We start from the raw sequence: 22733 nt of genomic DNA on the forward strand, positions 1-22733 counted from the left end.
TAGAGATCAGGATCATGTGATCGCATTCCCTCCAACATTTTGTGCCTGTTGCAGTCACCTGTCTCACCCCATCCATGCTATGCTACTGTAGGTTACCTCACATTTAGACCCTCAACATTCCTTATCCTTTCAGTTCAATAACACATGTGCACTTCCAATGGTAGTATAAATATCCACTCTAGGGATCTCAGTCTCTTCTGCAACATAAATTTATTTATTTAACATTTGTTTACCGAGAAAGTCCAACTAGGACAGAGCCCATTTTCAGCAGTGGCCTGGAGAAAAACACTCCAGAACAGAAGAACATGTTGAGGGGATAGGTATATATCACAGTGAATTCCACTTCTGTGGAACTATCTTCCACTCCAGATAAATCAAAGTACTTCTCTTAGTCTATTCAAATGTAATTTGGACAAAAGGATGAGTAACTGCAAATTTACTCCTGTTTAGCACCCTTGTCCCTCATAGATAAGGACAACATGTAAATGTCCCACTTTATTCTTTTTCTGTCTGTCTTTTGGTTATTTGTACACACAATCTAAAGTCTAAAAACCACCATGGGAATGTAAGGCTAGGCTTCTTAAGATCTGCACAGATCAATAGCCAAATGAACCTATGAAAACACAAACACACACACACACACACACACACACACACACACACACACACACACACACACACACACACACACACACACACAAACACACACACATATCGACTGGCAGGAAAAAAATAGTGGGATCTAAAACATGAATTCCCACTGGAAAAAGGAGAACGCCCTTCAGCTCCAGCTACAGTGGTATGAGCAGACTGGTAGGACATGGGACCAAAAAGTAGATTGCAAACTTGGAGGTTTAATGATTTAATGCTACAAAGAGCATAAAAACAATCCTACAAGAAGACTTTCACAAAGTACAGTTTATCATTTTTAGATAGTTATTCTTTTTTAACAGAGTCTTTTACACTAAAATATATCTTTCTCCTGAAATGTGGTGGCCCTTTAAGGGATAATAAATGATAGGAGGTCAAAGCGGTTCCCTTTTGCAGAGAGAAAAATGTTGACAGTAATTTTGAGATAAGAGCCTCGGTGATGAATTACTAATGATGAGACAATATTAACAGAGTTTGTGCTTTTACTAGATAAATGATTATCAATGACTTGGGTTAATTAATTAAAGTTGACTTTAAAAGAATGACACAAATGCTCAACTAACACATATAGCCTGAAATCCATATGTATCATTATGCGATAAGCCTAATACACTACTGTCTCACAAACACTTGCAGTGGGATATCTTTGATTTGGAAAATCTGTAGTTCCTCTTACCTAGCCATATTGCGTGAAAAATATTTATTTATTCAAAAGCATCAAGTGCTTTTAAGTCTCTTTATTTGAATTGGACAACAGATTTTGAGGTTGATAACCGGCTTACTGATAGAACCCACACTGTAAAAGTAGCCAACTCCAAATCCAGCTCCAGACAAGTGACAAGTGGAGTACCTCAGGGTTCAGTCCTGGGACCGCTCTTGTTTGGCATCTACTTCTCTGAAGTACAGGCCAACACTAAGGGACTCTGGATAACAAAGTTTGCAGATGACTGCAAACTGGGAGCCATTATTGAATCCCCAAATGATGTGGATACTCTACAAAAGGGCCTTACAGAAACAGATGCTTGGTGCCAGAGCCATGGGCTCAAGCTCAATGCCTAGGAATGTATAGTTATCCCCTTTGGGAAAAAAACATGTATCCGTGAATTACCATATAGGTGGCAGTACACTAAACACTGAAAGTTTGATAAGAGACTTAGGGACACAGGTGGACAGTGGTCTCACCTTCGATAACCACATCGCCACAACAATCAGGAAATTCTTCTATGTGGCACACCTCATCACTAAGGGCTTTTCATCCAGAAAAAAGGAGGTCATTGTCCCACTGTACTCATCCCTCATTAGACCCATTATAGAATACAATGCCCCGTTTGGTATGTACCTCTCAAGACATCTGCAACAACTGGAAAGGCCACAGAAATACCTCACTAAAAGAATCACAGGCCTAAAGCAGATGCCCTACGCTGACCGCCTTAAAAAACTCTAGCTATACTCTGTCGCATATCGTCTACTCAGAGGCGATCTTTGCTTAACATACAAGGCCATGTCAAACCCAGAGCTGTTGGACATGCTACACTTAAAGAAATCACAATCCCTCAGAGCCACATGCTCCAGGGATCTAAACCTTGTCATCACAATAAACAAAACATGCTGGAGGGATAGGTCTCTGACCTAGAGACTCCCCAGACTCTGGAATAGATTGCCCATACATGTCAAGCAGAGTGCCTCTTTGGTCCTCTTCAAAAGGAACCTTGACGATTGGATGGGAGAAAGGAAATTCACCCCGGGGATCACGTCAGTCGCCCTGCTAGACAGGGGTCCAGGCAAGTAAATAGTGTGGGAAGAAATAGCCAGGGAATTGTTATGGCTAGGCTTGTATAGGCCCTAGGGCTGATAGCCTAGTACCAACCCATGAACCTATGATAATATGCAAAATCCCTTTTGTTGCCTCTCAAATTACTTTTGGCACACACAACATCATGCTATGGTTTTCAGGTAGTCTTCCGGCCTTTGCCAGCATTTTCAGCCGGCAACATCAGAAAATATATTAGATGAAAATGTCATGAGACCCTATTAAAAATTCATGACTCAGGTTTCCAGAAACATTTTACATGCAATATATTCAATTTTGCAGTTTAGCCAAGCGTATTTTGTCCTTACTAGTAGAAATTCCTAGAAATCAATGTAGTTATTAAAGATATGCTTTAGTTGCCACTTGTACAACAGTTGCTCTTGAATTAATCCTTTTGCTTAGTACCTCTTACCAGTCCTCATTCTACAGACCTAACATTATTCTCACTTTTACTTTCTTTTGGTTCCGTTTTTAACTCCAGTTCTTCATAAATTAGAAAGTTTAAAAACTTCTGCTTCTGAACTGAAACACCATGACGCTTTCAGAAAAGCACAATGGTGGCTTTCCATAAGGGTCTCACCACAAGACCCTTTAACTAAAGGCCTATTAGATTTACCAGCATGGCTTACAAAAGCATGGAACATGCTAGTGCAGAGTTAATTAAATATGACAATAGCAACCTCCATGCCCTGAACCACGATATGCTTGGATTTGTTAAACACAAAAAAAGGTTTGCTGAGCCTGGTAAAGTGCTTTGATAAAGTCACAGAAGCCTTAGGCAAGGGCAGTCCAACCCCATTATCAGTAGTAAAATGGTTTGTTTTCTTTTACATATTCTAACTTCTTAGCCTTTGTGATTTCAGTTTTCAAAACATTCATTTCCACAATTTTCAGAGCAAAGGTATTTCTGAAATTAATGACTTAAATAGTTGGATTGATAAGGCAGTCCCTACCCACAACAAATATAATGAGAATTTTAAAACAAACCCCTGTGGTGGAATACCCATATAAATAAATTATATAACAAGAAAAAGAAATTGCTTAATGCTTGTAAGAGGTCTCATTCTACCTACCTTAAGAGTACATTTAAGCAAACTAACAAAAAGCTTAAGGGAACCATTAGTAAGCTCAAAGCTGAGTATTAACTTAAAATAGCCACTAAAAGCAAAAATAGCTGCACATCTTTCTTTAACTCAGGAAGTTAAGACCTAACAACAACAGTGTTTGGACCAAGTCCACAATAATACTACATTGTCTAACCCAAAGGAAATTGTTAATATCCTAGCAAACAAATTTAGAGGAAAATTTAGTCCACAGAAAGTTATAGCTATCCCACAGGTTCCGTAATCTCTGCCACCCTCTTTAATTTCTTTGGAACAAGTTCTCTCAGCCCTTTCAAAAATTGAAAATACTTTATCCATGGGCCCTGGCAACATACTAGGTTGCATTGTTATGAATTCTAAACACAGTATGTTCCTTCTAAACCCCTTCTTAACCTCATTAACTTAAGCCTCTCCACTGGCTCCATTCCTGAAGCCTGGAAAACAGCTTTTGTAATGCCACTATTACACACTGTTGGCCCAGCTGCAGATCCTGATAACTATAGGTCCATTAGTCTCATTGGCCTCATATATAAACCTATTGAGTGCATTATGTCAGACTTCATTAATCTAGACATTGAACATCTTTTAACCCTGGATGTCATTAATCTGTCTCTTTAACCTCATTAATTTCTTTGTAAAAGTGACTAAAGCAGTGGACAATCATTATGCAGTGTGTACAGCATATGAAGACCTGGCCAAGGCCTTTGGCACGATACCCCATGCAGGTATTATTGATAGCCTTATAAATCTGAATATAAATCCTTGCGTTGTGAGATGAAGAGCAAACTGGTTGTCTGATAGAACCCATGTATTTAGAGTAGCAGGTACCACTTCTGAAAGCAAAAAGGTTACCAGTGGTGTACCATAGGACTCAGTTTTGGGCCCTGTCCTATTTGGTATGTATTTCTCAGACCTTCAGGCCAGCACTTTTGGCCTTCTGTTAACTAAGTTTGCAGATGACTGTAAACTGGGTGCTGTTATTCGATCTTCAACTTACTCACAATTGCTCCAAAATGGCTTAGACTGTATTAACAATTGGTCCAAGAACAATGGTCTCAAATTAAACATAAAGGTAAACAAATCAGCTTCACTTACTATACTGGAGATGCACCCCTCCCATCAGACACTCTTGAAAGGGATCTGGGTATTCTTGTTTATAATTCCTCATCATTTGACCACCGTGTCTTCACAGTAGTGAGAAAAGCCTTTCAACTGTACTACCATCTAATTTTCAAAGACATCTCCAATAGATCCAAAGAAGTCTTAATTCCCCTTTACTCATTTCTTAACAGACTCATTACTGAATATAAATGCACCTTTCGGCATGTATTTATCTAAATATATCACACAACTTAAGAAACCTCAGAAATTCATAACTAGAAGATCAGTGGCCTCATCAGGAGAGACTGGCAGCCCTTACTCTGTACTCAGCATCTTACAGACTCCTCCATGGAGATCTATGTCCAGCCTTTCATGCCATGAAAGAACCAACCGTATTTAATCTCTTGTTCCTTCACAGAATTAATGTATATCAAATACTCAATTAAAGGAACTAAACCTTCATCAGCAGATAAATAAGACACATTGGCATGATAAATTCATATCCCAGCTTATCCTTCACCTGTGGAATAAAGTAGTACTCTTGCCACTTTCAAGGTAAACCTAGATAACTGGATATGGAGCCTCAAATTCTCCCTGCAAACTGAATGCCTAGTACTTGCCTGTGAACATATATTCAGGAACACCTCAGTAATATACCCTAATCGATGACTCCCAACATGGGTTCAGGAATGATCACAGCATACTGAGCGCTTCCTATACTGTTACCAATAATATTTCTACAATGGAAAAGGGATATGTCTCTGATTCTGCCTATAGATCTGACCAGAAAATGTCCTTATTGTTTTATTCCCTTTCATGTTCTCCAGCACTCTTTAGCATATATGTCTACTTTTTTGCATGTTTTCTTAAATAATTTCTCCTGTTCATCACACGTGTCCATGTTGCCCATTTACATTCCCAGTACATCTGACTAATGTCTGTTCCTTCCAAACCACACCGTTACCATTTATTCTTCTTCTTATTTCAATCCTTTTTAACCTTATCTAAATAACTTACAACCAACCAGTGCATCAATCTCATCTTTTATTCCTGTATTCTAACTGCCCCTCTTCAGGCCTTTACACAGTTCCAGTCTTTCCTCGCATTCTCAGTTAGGCCAAACTACTAATTACCTTGCTTTCCACTGTCTTTTTATTTCAGACGTTTCCTAATTGTTCTCTGCTTAAAGATTTGTATGTATACTATAACCCCCTTCTTTCATTTCCAGCCCCATTTCTTCTTTGTCATCTTCCTCTTGACCTCTTTCATCCTATGCAGTAACACCTCCACCTCCATACTTTCTTGGTTCCCTTTATTGTACTAACAATCTAGTTATTTTTCCAACTAGATTTTTTTTGCAGTGCGGTACAAGTTTTGATAATATCATGTCCTTTAAAATTTACTCCTTGCTCACTAACATCCCCAGTTTTAGTTCTTTCTTTAGCCAGTCTTCATTTCTGTTTCATTCCTTTCTTTTTATTGACAAATCATTATCCAAGGTAGTCCTTTTTCCTAATTATCTTCAGATATTTGCCCACTTTTCTGATTGTAACAGCTCCATTTCTCTCTAACCTAGTTAGGTATCCCTTCTTACTTTTTTATGATACTCTTTATTTTCATCCCCTTTTCTCATTCTTAGTCCTGTTCTCATTTTTTCCACATTTTAATACCTTCCCCTTTCCCCCAGTGCCAGGAATATTGTGTTGTGAAATTAACCGAGTACCTCTGCAAGTCCTAGAGCCTCCAAACTCCATCTGCCCCCTCTCTTCTCAACTTCTCAACTTGTTCTTTACTGTTATTAGCTTCTTTTTTCCATGCGCACACACACACACACACACACACACACACACACACACACACACATATGTATGTGTGTGTGTGTGTGTGTGTGTGTGTGTGTGTGTGTGTGTGTGTGTGTGTGTGTGTGTGTGTGTGTGTGTGTGTGTATACACACATGTATAGTATGTGTGTGTACATATATAGGTTCTTAGGTTCATAGGAGATTCCCAGGCTACTGGCTTAAGAACCCTTACAAACCTAGCCAATATAACCCACTTTTACCCAATGTATGGCCCATATAGGCAAGAGAATAGCATGGGCTTGTTCCTATACCTTGCGTAGCTTACAGATTGCCCCTGTCCATAAGGGACACAGATACTACCCCAGGTGTGAATTTGTGATTCCCCATCCATTGATCCAAACTGCATTTGAAGAGGGCCAGGGAAGGGCTGTGCTTAATGTGACTAGAAGGCCTGTTCCAAAGAAGGGGCAGTCTCTGAGACACAAATCTGTCTTTCCAGCATGTTTTGTTTAAGTTGCTGGCTAAGTTTAGATCCCTAGATCAGGTAACCCTCATTCTGCTTGACCTGCAGATTTATAGCAGCTCCATCATGGCTGGATTTATGAGTGCTTTGTAGGTCAGGCATAGGTCACCCCTTAATAGTCAATAGGAGACAGAGCAAAGGGCTAGGGCTTTTAGTATGTCAACATAGGACATGTTGTTTACACCCTGTATTTTCTTTGTGAGGAACCTCCGAGGTTGACCAGCTGCTGTAAATGCCTAAAGTACATGCCAAATGTCACATTTTATTCGATTATTGGTCTAATGAGGGCTGAGTACAGGAGGACTATAATTTCCTTGGATCTGGATGCCATACCTTTACTTATAAGTTATGCCACATAGAAGGACTTTCTTATCACTGTGGACACACAGCAGTCAAAGTTCAGGATACCATCTATCATTGTACCTAGATCTCTCACCTCTGAGTCTATTCTTAGAGGTGTGATATTGGTGTAGTAATTTGCAAGGTATTTGACTTCCCAAAGGGTATGATAATGCTTTTTTTCGCATTTAGGTTAAGCCATAGTTCTGGCACTATTTCATGTATTCATGTTTTTGAATTGGAAAATTCTACTAAATATATATTTTACTATACACAGTGTTTTTAGTAGCAGAGCTGTTAGTTCCTCTGGCTCCCTATGATGTTCCTTGATCTGGCACCTACTTAACCTAAACATGAGGACCAAAAAAAAACATCATCTTGTATTTAAGGTCAAAAAAACCCTGTAAACTGTGGCAAACGACTCACTACAAATGTAACAAGTGGTTGCTACAGGTAAATACAACACAGGGAGTGCTGACCGTTTCAGTCCTGACTGAAAATGCAATATCTGCATTCATTCCTGAATGCTGGTACTGTACCAGAGCACTGAAATGCTTTGACAAATGCAGTATCAGAATTCAGAAACTGAATGCCAGTATGGAAGCTCACACCCTTTGACATCTCATGCCCAGGATGGCTGTCCCCTTCTCCCCACCCTACAGAGGAACACAGAAAGAATACTAGACAAGTTATCACAGGAACCATAAGATGCAAGACATATACACCATTAAGTAGACAAACTTAAAACTTTTTTTCACCCCAACTACACCTCTGCTAAGCCACCCCTGCATCCTCTTTTTAAGTTTGTCTTCTATCACATCTCCCACAGATTTTCATATATCTGCTTTGAAATGTTTCATTTACCATAAATATTTAATGTCTTCTTCCTTCTTGGTCATATATTTTATATCTTCCATTCCATCTTTTCAAACTTACATGGAGACTTTTCTTTCACTGACAGTTTGCTCCCAATTTGCTTCAAAGATAATCAAGTTTTTCTAGAAATGTCTCCATGATATGTATCAGATCCTCTACTGCAATCACACAGCTGAAAGGAAAATTACTGAAGCTGTCCCAGCCTTTCTCTTGTTATCTTCCATCACAGTTCTTCTCCGCATCAATATCACAAGTAATTGCTAATTAGTAGAGTCCTTTCCTCATCCCCTGCCTAGTGTGACTAGTGCTATGTATGTTTCTAATGACTAGATGTATGTATATCTATAAGCCATCCACAACATCTTTGCCCAAACCCCATTATTCCACCATTCATGAAAGTAAATCACATTCCACAGAGATAAATCCTTTCTGATACAAGATACCTGCTTTCTTGACTTATTTTATCTGTTCCAGTGATCCTCCATTAATCTTTAGTTTTCTGTTGAGTGATCTCCTTTGAATAAAATGGTTGACGTTTTGTATTTTCTTTGGCAGAACTGTATCTAACTGCGATGAAATGATTTTCATTAATCCTGTCAATCTTTGGTTAGAAAGGCTATCAGTCTGTTGCCTACAAGTTTCCTTGTTTCTTCGCCCCTTTGCCTTTATCAGTTTTTGTTTGTTCATGCTTCTGACCTATAAAATAAAGTATTCCTTAAGATGTTGGCAGCCTCCTCTCTCACTACCTTCCTTGTACAATTTTCCCAGATTTTTATTCCTATCTTCTGTAATTCCTTCTCCCATTTTTTATTTATTCTTTTACTTCTTCTCCTTCCATTATTTCCTTAGCTGTGCCTTCCTTGCCCTCACCTCTTAGTGTTGCCTATTTCCATATTTTTTCTGTGCCCTTCCCACTTCAAACCCATGTTTCTCCCCATTTGGTATAGTCATCCCCAACACAACCTTTTCACATTTTTCACTTCCTGCATCTTTTTCTCTTCCCCACCTCCACACACACACACACACACACACACACACACACACACACACACACACACACACACACACACACACACACACACACACACACACACACACACACACACACACACACACACACACACACACAAGCACACACACTGACATGCTGTTTTGTACATTTCATTATAAAAAACAGCACATTTCTGAGATATTTTCCCCATCTCCTTTTTTGTCTCCCTTTCTTCAGACTCCAAACCAGTTACTCCTCTATGCTTTGTTGTCCATCTATCCAAACTCTTTCCTTCTTCTTCTTCCTGTTCATGTGCCCTCTTTAGTCTCATCATAATTTCATAGTTTATTACCTGTTCTGTTTGCATCAGTGCTCTGTTTCACAAGATCCCCACTCCTCTTTCTACTTATTCTTTGTCCCTGTGTTTGATCCTCTCTGTTTCTTTTATTTTTCCCCACTTCTCTCATTACTTCCTTCCTTCCTCTTCCTCCTTGGTATCTCTCTATTCTTCATTCTGTTCTCACATCCTCCTAATCAAAAACAGGTCAACTCATACCCTATAAAGAGAGGATGTTTTGGAAAGATGGAATACAAAGTAATAAGGAGTACTGAAGTTCAACATGTTTTTCTACTTTTCTTTTTTCACTGACCTCCAGTACACCTCGCTCCATTCTTTATACAGTGCTTTCTGTCCTACCCTCATGCAATGCATAGTAAATGGGCAAAATATGATAAACACATCTATCTTATTTCCATATTCACAACATCCATCTCAACCTACCTTTTACCACTGAAAGGCCAAGCCTGTTTGCTGCTCGTACCCATCTCTGTTGAAAGCAAACCTCCTAGTTCGTTCTCTCTGTATGATGTCTCAGACTCCCCCTTGCATATTCTGTTCTAGTGGATTCCTTTTCATTACATTGTACTCCATCTTCTCAAACATCCTCTCTTTATAGGGGTATGAGATTACATTCAATTCTTCTATTGCATCAAGTCCACTCATACTTCACATCTCCTTATATTCCCTAATGAATTATTTTCAAAGAAGTGGCCCCATCTTTATTTGCTCTGTACATGTTTCCTCACTTCAAAATGTTTCTTTCTGTCCTCACTCTTGCAATACTGCATTTTCCCCATTCCTTCCTTTGAGTTGTCCTCTTATATCTTTTTATGTATGATAGTCACAATTCTCTTTTTTCACCCTTCATCCATCACTGTACTTCATAGTCGTTCCACCCAAACTTACTAACTTCCTTTAACTAATTATGGTCTTTTTTTGTGAAGAACTACAAGAATTGTGTTTTTACAACTATTAGAGTCTTTCAGGATCCATGCAAATTAGGTCTTGCCACATGGTGAAGTGGAATAAAAACCTGGCGATGACCTGGTTAAAGGAGCGTGGGCTACAGGGACTCAGTAGAGTAGTACAGTTTTGAACTGCTGATGTCAGCTCACCCACTCTGGGGGAGGAAGGTAGCACTGACTCACTGCATTATCAACATCTGCTGGACAGCTGATGTATCACCATCAACAAAGTGAATAGTGAAACAAATGCTGCCATGGCCATGGACAGTGAGCACAATGTAAAGCAAATGCACAATTTCCTGGGAAGGCAGCGACTGCATGAGGCCCAGTCCCGCTGGTCAACCTGACTTTTTGACCGTCTCTCTCCCTATGACTCATTCCCCCACCTCTCAGGAGGGATAGAGCTGGTGAGCCCTAACCTGGGGAGTCGAAGGACTTTAGGAATCTACCCCCAGGAGGGGTTGGACCAACATTCACCCTGAATAGGGAAAGTAGTGAGCTCAGGCCAGTGAACAAATGGCTGTGGGACTCCTGACGTGCCAGAGCCCACTTTAATCCAAAAGTCCAAGGGGACTGATGAGCTTGCCCCATAGGTCCACTTCTGGTCTCTAACACTGGTTGCCACTGAATTGGTCAAGCAAGCATTAAAAACATGCAGGCAAATTTTCTTTGGTATTTCTTTGAGAGGAAATGCTGCTAAAGATTCTGGAATCATTTACAAATGGTATAAGTACCTTCCTAGATCTTTTGTAGTGCATCTTTGACAGTTATTAAGGAGCACCGAATCATTTACTAGTCAGTCAGTCTTGTGTTTTACCACCAGTAGCGTAGAGCAGTATCTTTCATCTAATTGTCATTTTTTGAAAGAGTTTGCCATTTTTCGCATCCTTCCTATACTGTTCTTATTTTATCAGTTATTTGTGGAGCACAGTGTTAACATCATGATGATCTCCAAATTATATTCAGTAACTGTTATCTAGGTATCAAATTGTTCTGGTCACAATGTGGCATTTATCTATGAATCTTTAATGCCATGGGTCTTGTTGCATTGCATCTCCTTCATCTCCAAATGATTTACATGTGAATCAAAAACATTGGATTCTGTTAATCTTTATACCACCATATTAAAATCTGTTATTACTGCAGTGGTCCTATTGGCATAGAGATAATATGAGTTTGAACAGCTGTCTACCAGAGTTGTGAAACAAGCTTGCATTATTACCAAAATGGTAATCTGTCCTTTCTCATTACATTAAATGCTGTTCTTCCACCTAGATGCACCCTTCTGCATACATTGCAAAAGTGATGTGTGCTGCTTCTGCTGCCATACTCCCCCCAAGCCTTTAAGATCTACTCCATCACAGTCTCACTCTCTGTGTCTGTCTGCTACTGCCTAAGTGCTTCCCAAACGGGGTCATCTCCGGCAGTAATGTCATCCTCGGTGAACCTAGTTTTGCTCTCCTGCCTCCTTTTGCATTGTAGCATCCTCTACAAATGGAACTCCCACAGTGCTAGCCACTGACAGTTACATACTTCCATGCATTATGCTAACCCTGTCTATGATGCCTGATCACAATGCTTGATGGGTGATTTTCTCTAGGTGCTGCTTTCCTGCAAGACCCTGATACTGCTGGGGCTTAGTACCGTAGCAGATCAGGCTACCTCTTTCCTTCATGGATGGGTAAACTGGCATTGGTTGCTCATGCTATCCCCATAATCAGCTTCTGCATCACCAACACTGGGGCCTCTGCTCAAACACAGATTGTGTGGGTCATAATCAGGGCTTCATCCTTCGATACCATGGATCTGGCACAAAGCTCCTAGCCCTAGATAGAGCCACAGATATTATGAAGCATCGTATATCAGATTTGGATATTCCACACCCTACAGCTTCTTGTTTTGTTTTATTTAGTTTCCCTCATCCTCAGTCTTGTTTTCTGGAGTACTTATCAGTGTTCATGGAATGAGGTATGTGAAAACTACAGAAATGTCACAAGAACAAATGTCCAAAAATTTTTCACAGCTCTAGTTATTTTGGATTATAGCTTAATGTTGCTGGATACCTCTTCTACCAAACCATTCATATTTATTTATTTATTTATTTAGCATTTGTTTACCGGGAAAACCTGACTTGGAACGAAGCCAATTTTCAGCAGAGGCCCAAAGAGAAACACTCCAGGTGTATGCCTTTGTCGTATGTTTAATTGATTCATTTATTTATTTTATTGATTTCTTTATTTGTTTTTGATTACCAGGTCCGACTGGACCATGAAAGACCCTTTTTTGATGGAATCCCAGGGAGAAAAGCTCCATATAATTACACATTCTAACAATAAAAGAAAAATGTAGACTGTACAGAAAAATATAAACAACTGTCATTTGTATATTTCACCTACATGTTTATGTTGTCAGGTAACCAATGCTCTTAGTAGTTAATTCTATAACTTTCTGCTTAGCCTTGATTATTTTTCATACCATGAACCTTCTTGATCTCTAAAAGATGACAACAAAGATTTAAGATACCAAACTGCAAAACAACCAAATAATATTCTGAAGTGCTATAATTTCTGCCTTAGTATCTGCCTGTATTAGATGTACTGTTTGCATTTCAATCCCACCCTATACACCCATTCTATCATGAGATAAGCAGCTATCTACATTCTGCTTGGCCTGCAAGCATTCTCTGAACCATGGAGAGTACCGTGTTGAGGTCATCTATTAATATATGTGTGGTGCTTGTCAAGTCTTTAAAATGAGCCTTACAGACTATTCATTCTGGTGTAGTCTTGCAAACTATTTATGTTTTTCTAGGCTACACAACTTTCCAATATGTGTGTGTGTGTGTGTGTGTGTGTGTGTGTGTGTGTGTGTGTGTGTGTGTGTGTGTGTGTGTGCGCGCGTGTGTGCGTGTGTGTGTGTGCGTGTGTGTGTGTGTGTGTGAAGATGTGAAAAAATATTAAGGTGGACCTAAAAGGAAGTAAATGTTTTACATTCATGAGTTTTCTATGCCATGCTTAGTGAATAAAGTTGTTCAACAATTGTTCAGTTAAGCTGTTTTTACACAACATGTGCATTGTAAAATGACATTCTTGGCAGGCCACCCCAAGACAAATTAGGATGTGCTGTTCATTCTGTTGTTTTATTTTAAACACCTTTATTGAATTATGTATTGTTATATATCATATAGTTAAAGCAACATTACATAAATTGTTCAATTCCTGTCTTCTCTTAAGCCTCATTCCTCTTCCCACAATTACAAATTTTTCCTGTGTAATTTAATCCTATCATTTTCTAAAGATCCCACTTCCTGTTCTTCAGTCTCTGTTACAACATTCAGTACTTCATGTATAGTTGGTTTAGATTTTGATTTCCATTTTCTAGTATTTGCTTTTTTGCCAGCCACCAGAATTAAATTAACAAGGCCTTACTGTTTCTAGACAATTCAGATCCTGTATTCCAGCTCAAAAATCATTACCTTGGTTACACTCATTTAGTTACCCAGTATTCCTGACAGAATACTCTGTAGGGCTTTTTAAAGTCTGTCAAATCATTAGAGAACATATGCTCCCAAGTGCCTCTTTCTTTCCCATTATACCTCTAACATTTGCCATCTTCCTGAGGAAAAATTCTTTGGAGTCCGCTTAGGGTATAAAAAGTATCTATGGAAACACTTCCAGGCAAAAATCCTCTAGATTTAGTTGCATATTTGGGAGCCATACATATGTCCCCCCATTGTTTCTTTGTGAATTGTATATCTAATCTCTATTCCCAATCTTTTCTGCCCTATTTCTAACTGATTCCTATAGTTATTGTGCAATATTTATAATCCCTACTAATTATCCCCTTTTTAACATCAGCTTCTGTTCTAGTCTAGATTCAATTAAAAACTCAACCAGTGCAGGTCTTTTATTTAGAATTCGCCTATCCATTTCTCTTTGTATATACTGTAATATCGGTCCCTGATAGGGAATGCAAACACTAGTCTGCAGTCCAAATGTTTTCATGGCCTCTTGCCATTTTATTATCTTTCCCTGTCTAGTTATTTGCTCACAATATCTTGGTTCCTTTGCTAGTTTTCTCCAGTAAATTCTAGCCTCCTCTTGCCTATTCTCTGTACCCCTAATTGCAATTATCCCTATTAGCAGAATCTCCTTTCTGAATTCCCAGGTTGACTTAGTTCTTACTATACTTTCTGTTACTTTATGAATATAATATTTTCTGTTTAGCTCACAAGAAATTTCACCTTTCTGGGTATCTGAAGAAAGAGTATAAACTGCAAAGGATGTTTTTAAAATTTTCCTTCCCTGGAGTAGGTAACACCATACCGCTGCAGTGCTTTCCTCTGCATAAAGACACAGCCCAGAAACCTCTCCAATGGCCACTAAAATCAATTTATCTCCTTTTTCTTGTGTTGGCTATCTAATAGTTGGGTTTCTTTTTGATAAAGAGTTTAGATGGAACATTTGTTCTTATTGCATTTCAGATACAAGTGGGATAACTTAGTAAAAGTGAAGCAGCTCAAAACTTGAGAAACACCATTTCTGTCGCATTCATTTATTGACATTATTATACAAATGAAACAATCAATTCTCAGTGCACATATTAAGTGTAAAATATTGAATAGATGAACAGTTTTAAATTTATACACTTGCAGAATATCAAGCATGGCACGGAGAACATACGTGTAAAAAAGTATATAAAAACATTGGCTGTGGTATGATAACATTGATTAGTAGGGAAGGTGTGGGTTCTACAGTATATACTAACTTGTGATTGTTATACATCTTGGGATTCACCATGACAACCAGACCGCAGTACTTGTAAGTAAATGATGCACAACACACACCCTCAATGATTATTGCTTAAACGTATCTCACCTCAGGGTACAATGGCATCGGAATTATTAAGAGCTTACAGAACCAATTTTAGGAGTACTAGGAACACTATCCACCCCCTTAATTTGCATTACTGAGAATTTTATAGGGTATTGTATGTCTTGTGGAATGAGTTTGGTAAAGTCACATTCAATTAAGTTACTTTCAGAAAACCCATATGCTTCACTTTGAAAAGCATAAGCTGTCTATGACATACATGCTAGGGTTTAATATGGTTCCTTTAATGTCTCATTTAAATCATTACCTTGTTTTCCCTCTTTGTTAAAGAAAACCTGCTAGAAGGAGTTTTCGGATGTGGGCAGACATGCAGCATACTGTCATAGGATCATAGGATCATAGAAGATTACTAGGCTAAGCACCCTATGGCCTTGTCAAGCATAGCCAAGTTTACCCTTATTCCATGATCAGCACCTATCTCCCCTGTCCAAGAGGGACACAGGTGGAACTCCAGGGTGAATTTTTGTTTACCAATCCAATCATCCAGATTGTGTTTGAAGAGGGCCAATGATGTCCTCTGATGACATGAACCAGGAGTCTGTTCCAAAGGTGTGGTAACCTCTGGAAGACAAATCTGTCCCTCCATCAGGTTCTATTAATGTCACATACTAGGTTAAGGCCTTCAGAGTGAGAAACCTGTGTACCACTGACTTACAAATATGCAGCATTTCCAATAAAGCAGTGTCAAAGACTGCCTTATATACAAGGCAGAGATTGCCTCTGAGTTGTCTGTATGCTGAAGACCTTGAATTTTCCTTGTGAGGAACCTTTGTGGTCTCTCCAATTGCTGCAGGTGCTTGGAAAGGTACATACCAAAAGGGGCATTGTACTCAATTATTGGCCTGATGAGGGAAGAATACAGGGAAGTTATAACTTCTTTTTTTCTGAAGACAATGCCCTTACCTATGAGATGAGCAATATGGAATGTCTTTCTTACCACTGTGGAGACATGGTGATCAAAGGTTGCTGTCGACCTGTGTGCCCAGGTCTCTCACCACTGAGTGCATACTTAAGGTGTTGTTATTGATGTGGTAGTTAACAGGAACATCGCTCTTACCAAAAGGGATGATAATACATTTTTTGCATTGAGTTTAAGCCCATGACTTTGGCACCAGTCATTTGTTTGTGTAAGACCCTTTTGTAGGATGTTGACATCGTTTGGAGAGTCTGTGACCGCTCCCAATTTGCAGTCATCAGCAAACTTTGTCAGCCACAGATCTTTAGTCTTAGCTGGTACTTTGGAGAAATAGATTCCAAACAGTAGAAGTCCCAGGACTGATCACTGTGGAACACCACTGGTTACAAGTCTGCTGTTGGAGGTGGATTCCCCTATTTTGACAGTATGGGTTCTATCGGTGAGCCAGTTAGTGACCCATCTAATGATATAAGGGTTGATACCTAGCTGGGTGAGTTTGTTGATGATGCCTGAGTGGGGGATAGTGTCAAAAACCTTGGCTATGTCAAGGTAGGCTGTATGCACAGATTTCCCCTTGTCAAGGGCCTTGGTGACTGTCTCAAAGAAGTCCACCAGGTTTAACATGCATGATCTCTCCTTGACAAATCCAAATTGAGTAGGGTCAGGTGTTTGGAGATTACCTATATCTTTGTTGATAAGGTCCATGATGATTCTCTCCATGGCCTTGCAGATAAGACTAATCAGGCTAATAAGTCTATAGTTCCTGGGGTCAGTGGAAGCACCACCTTTGTTGTTACTTCTATCATGCACAAGGATGCCAAGTCCAGTTGTGTTAAAAAGTAATAGAACTGTCAAAGTTTACCTTATAAATGTTAATCTATAGTACAGCAGCTGACCGTTTTCAGTGTGGTCCATTCACTCATGTGCCTTCTATATTTAGGAATTAATTACTTTTATGAAAGGTCTCATTAAGATGCATTACTTTGAAGAGAATGGGCGTTGTAAATGGGTTTTATTTGTTCTAATGGCTACATAGTGGTAACAGAACTGTCTGAACTGGACTATATCTTGTTCGTGTTGCTGCAGTCCTTTCCCTTTGTTACCGCAATGATTAAATGCATTCCACTCTTGAACCTGGGACAGGGGAGTGTCTCAACAGGTGGTGCTGTTTGGAAGTGCTAAACTGTAATGCTTTTCTTGAAAATTTAGCAAGCCAGTTTGGTACTGCTTTTTTTAAAGCAAATGAAGTACAATTGTTAGAAGTACCTGCACTCAAAATCACTACAACTTATGTTTCATTTCCTGTCAAGTATGTGGGCTTTTTTCTTCATCCAGTGTAAAGATGGAGATACCAGAGCTGCTCCACATTATCTCCACTGGGACCTGGAGTAGCAAAGAGATGGTGAAAGCATAAGGAAATGGTAACCATCCAGCAACACCTTAGCCATTTCTGGGAAAGATATGTATGCCACTAACTAGTGTAGTGTTTTTTAAAGTAGATATTGCATCCAAAAACTCATCAGAGTAATTGGTCTGCCTAATTGGTTAATATGATTAAGTCATTTCATATCCATAATTCAGTTATTCGTTTCTATTTTATATTGGTTACTCACTTACAGACGTCAGTCATGTGTAAAGTTACAGATCGCTGATATTTTATTAGTGGGTAAGTATGAGGAAGATGTAAATCTAAATGAGAGAACCAAGATCACAGACATAGATATGCTCGCACGTGTTTGTGTGTGTGTGTGTTTGTGTGTGTGTGTGTGTGTGTGTGTGTGTGTGTGTGTGTGTGTGTGTGTGTGTGTGTGTGTGTGTGTGTGTGTGTGTGTGTGTCACAGCTTTACAAAAAGCTAGGAAATTTTTTACTTAAGAAATATCTGGACAGCATCTTTTCAGATTAATTATAATTAGGAGTGTTACCATCAGAGCAATATTCAGTCCTTTGGTAGTGCGTTAGTAAGGCAGATGCAGAAAAACAGTTGTTACTTGTTTGAGTCTGCTTAATGTCTGTTTATATCTGCTTAATGTTGTTGTTCTCACCAACATTTTGCCTAAATACCCATAGCTTAATATCAAGAAAATGGCAACGCCTAGAAAAAAAAGAATGGTACATGGAAAAAACAGAAAACTAAGCAATATATTAACCTAGATGTGGTTAAGTAGACCCATACATTCTTAAGTCAGGAGCATTTACATATGTCCTTTGAAAACACCCGATAAGAATGGTTTCTCAATTAACATAAGACATCAGGGAAACTGTTTTTTTTTTTTTAGGAGAGCAGAGTATAGTACAATACCACTAATGAAACTGCATGAAATTAGCTGTAAGGAAATAAAGGAATGTATAAAAAATGCTCTATATGGGATGTCTTATGTGTATACAAGCCAATGTCATGGTTGTTCTTCTGTTCTCAATAACAGCTCGCCAGGTTCGTAACCCCTATGGACATTATGCTTGGACTGATGGCAGCTGCAGCTCATGATGTGGACCACCCAGGGGTCAACCAGCCATTTTTGATCAAAACCAAACACCACCTCGCTAGCTTGTATCAGGTAAGGGCCTATAGAGAAGCTAAATGCCATTCATTGCCAAGATTATCAGGTTCTATGTCTTGATATGAGTGTGTGTGTATGTGTGTGTGTGTGTGTGTGTGTGTGTGTGTGTGTGTGTGTGTGTGTGTGTGTGTGTGTGTGTGTGTGTGTGTGCGTGTGTGTGTGTGTGTGTGTGTGTGTGTGCGTGTGTGTGTATGTGTGTGTGTGTGTGTGTGTGTGTGTGAGTGCAAATGTGCGTTTGTGTGTGCACATACTTGTGCATGTGTGTGTGTGTGTGTGTGTGTGTGTGTGTGTGTGTGTGTGTGTGTGTGTGTGTGTGTGTGTGTGTGTGTGCACTCACTCCTGCCCACATGTGTGTGTGTAAGTATGTGAATGAGTGGTACAGGATTGTTAATTGAGATACGTGGAGTGATATACTGTGTTCTAATAATTACAGATAAAGCTTCAGTATTTGTGTAGTTTCTTTGCTCTTGGTTCTTTGTGTTTGCCTGTAGAACTTGCACACCCATATGTAATTAATAGGCAATCCATTGCAGATCTAATCTAATTAGTTAGTCTGCACACCCCACATCATCTGCAACCATGAGCAGAAGCTCAGTGGGTCGATTTTTCTTGAGCATCACATGAAATCCTCATTCTTAGCCTTATTTATGCCACACTACCATCTTCTAACTGACCAACAACTTGTTTTAGAAATGTCCACTGATTCCAAAGTTAAACATTAGCTCCTTCCCTGAGCAAAATAAATGAGACCTTCTTTTTCTTATTGTATTTATCAATAACATGTGTCAGCGGTGTGACAATACCACCATCATCCAGTATGCATATCATGCAGTTCTACTGCTGCATGCTTAATTCATCTCCTCCCAGAATGCAATAACATCTGAAATCCAGTTAACACAGTTGGACCACAGGCTATCTATGAACAGCCTGGCACTCTCTACAGCCAAAACTAAATTAATGAAAACTAAGGGATAGGAGGTCTCCATTGCTAAAATTAACTTCTAGTATAAAAGGTTCCATCTACTATGTATCTGTTATTCAGGCAAGACCAATAGTTCAAGTTCACTGATATTACATTACTATATCTCCACTTGCTCAAGATAAACTGCTGCTAAGGCCATTCTCCTTCCATTCCTTGTAGGTAGATGAGCCATGCTCATCTGAGTGCTACAGTCTGATCATTTCATGGACCACCCTGCCAGGCATGTATTACCAAGCTAACTCCTGGTGCTGGCACCTTTGCCCATCACTGAACAAGCTTCCCAGCCACAAATGGTCCTGTCTCATAGACAGACTAGGGTACCACCAGTTCCATACAACTCACAAGCTGATGCCCACAGAACCATGCAAGCAGTGTCAGTAAGCGTCATCACTGTTTATACTCCCAGTAGTCTGCTCTGAATTATGGATCCTTGTGTATGCAAGCTACCTAAAGCCAGACTGGCTACTGAGAGCAGTTATTTACTATGGCTGTGTCCACATCATTCCTGGCCAACCATTCCCTTCCCAACAGCATTCATATCCACTCAGAAAAAAAAAAAAAAATATATATATATATATATATATATATATATATATATATATATAGCGGTGCTGAAAAAATCATGGGTTGTCTTCCTACACATATCAAAATATTCCATCATCCATAGTATTCTGTGCCTCCTGTCTATCATCCATGTTGACTGCAATGTCTTCTTTTCCTAAGTGAGCCAATCGCATATGTAATAGTTTCATGACCCTGTCCACTGGGGTTTCACTGTGCAGCCCCTCACATACGCACATCAGCTGGGCATCACCCAAATCATCCTTACTCTCTACCATTCCTTCCTTCCAACCTCTTTCCACTAACACTGTTCTTAGCACTTTCTCTCTGCCCTCTTTAAATTCCTCCATAATTTCATGCTCTGCATCATCTATTCCCCCGTCCTCAAAGCTGATATCTTTCCTTGTGTCACTCCCATCCACATAGGACTCTTGTCTTGTTCTGAAATAATGCCTGGGCACTGTTTGCTATATTTATTGTACCACACACTATGTATGACTAACTGATGTGTTACATGTACAGTGTACAACATTGTACTGTCTTTGTTCTGGTCTTCAGCATGTTACAACTGCTTTTCTGTGTACCTTTCAAAGCATCCATTTTACTGTGTGCCTTATAATACACAGTTTGATAAGCCTAACGTGCATGCAACCTGTTATTCTCATCAGAAGAAGAGAAATGCCCAGATGACTCTATCTAGTTACGAAACAATAGCATCCTAAACCCTACTTCTTTTACTTTGCTCTAGGCTTTCAGTTATTGCTGCACAGCTTCTTCTCTACGCATATTCCGTCCAGCCAGTGACTTTGCTTGGCTCATGTTGAATACATGCTGAGGTTCAAACTGCCAGGAAACCTATAATAAGACTTTCTTTTTAACAAAAGAATGACTTTCCACTTCTTGATAAAATTCCCTTTGCTGTTCACACCAGTATTCTGCAGACTTCATAACTGTTTTTCTACAATGACCAGAGGCTGGAACTCACAGCTTCTCCAAATGCATTTCCATAAATGATGGTGTCATCATCTTCTATTTTCCATGCCAACCCACTGTGGCAGTAACCAAGGCTCCTAGGTCATCACACTATTTGCAAATTCCATGCTTCAGTACCTTGGACATTACTGTTCGTATGTTTATTTGAACAACAATCACCTTCTCATCTCCATACAGTACCAAAAAATGGATCTTACTTTCTCCCTCCCACTCATTCATAGATCATGTGACCAGATACACACCTTACACTAAATCACTTTGCTTGCACTAGACATACAAACACAAAAGTGGAAAAGGTCAAATGCAGAAACATTAAGAATATGGTTTATCCTATCAGATGTAACCAAGCTATGTTAACTGATATACAGAGGCAATGCAATTCACTAAACTCACTCTGCTTCATCAGCAGTGCAGGTAAAAGTGCAGTTACTTTCTATTTGTAGTTTAGAAATTGTAAGCATTTGCTGTATTTGCTGTCATAGCCATTTTGTCAAAAAGCATGGGAAGCATTTGGCCACATGCTCCTTTTCTTCAGGTTTTGGAACTGTGGCTGTCACAACCCAATTTATAACACACCCTGTCTTATTACACCTGTTACACAGACTTTTTCAGCAATGATTTTCTGCTTCCTGGATCAATTTATATTAGCTGCAAATTTTAATTCCCTCCCTCTGACGGTAACTTTAAAAAAGGTCTTTAAAGAACTCAGAAGATCATACCTGTAAGACATTTAAAAAATAAATATTTCAGCCTCTTCCTAAAATAATCATAAAGCTTTCTTTAATTATGTAAATAATCTCCATAACCATACTCAATACTACACTGAGTTGATCTTCAATGATACTACTTTTTCATACCCAGAAGACATATCCAAGATGCTTGCATATATTTTTAGCTCTACTTTTACCTTACTTTCCCCTCCATGATAACCCTCATTACAGACTCACCCACTGACACCCCCCAAAATTAGCCTAGAACAGGTCTTAAATGTTTTCTTTAAAACCAAAAAGACCAGATCTATACAGCCTGACATTATACCTGACTGTGTAGAGGTCAGTGTTGCACAAAGTTTAAATGAGTCCCTCATAAACCTATTTAACCTCAGCATCTTCTCTGGATAACCACCTGAATCTTAAACAGTGGTCACACTGCTGCTCCACCACCAAGCCCAGACACTCCAAACCTATTAATTTCACTAGTACCATCTGCAAAGTAATGGAGAGAGAATTATAATGGAGCTCATGATTAATGGCATAAGGAGCCTACAGTCTCTAGATCCAAACCAATTTTGCTTTGTGAAGGGTAGGTTTTGTTTACTGAACCTTGTAAA

The 22733-nt window shown here is 39.2% G+C and overlaps 1 protein-coding gene across 3 annotated transcripts in view; it reads left to right on the forward strand.

Moving 5' to 3' along the window:
- The window catches only part of PDE7B (phosphodiesterase 7B), a 2106446-nt gene that overhangs the window by 1723559 nt on the left and 360154 nt on the right, over positions 1-22733 (forward strand). For all 3 annotated transcript variants that reach the window (XM_044076350.1, XM_044076357.1, XM_044076343.1), the window contains one exon: positions 18733-18864. In XM_044076350.1, the coding sequence (XP_043932285.1) occupies positions 18733-18864 (132 nt within the window). The remainder of the gene's footprint in view (positions 1-18732; positions 18865-22733) is intronic.

The sequence above is a fragment of the Protopterus annectens genome, chromosome 1.part1 (assembly GCF_019279795.1).
Source record: "Protopterus annectens isolate FY-2018-M chromosome 1.part1, PAN1.0, whole genome shotgun sequence".
NCBI lineage: Eukaryota > Metazoa > Chordata > Ceratodontiformes > Protopteridae > Protopterus > Protopterus annectens.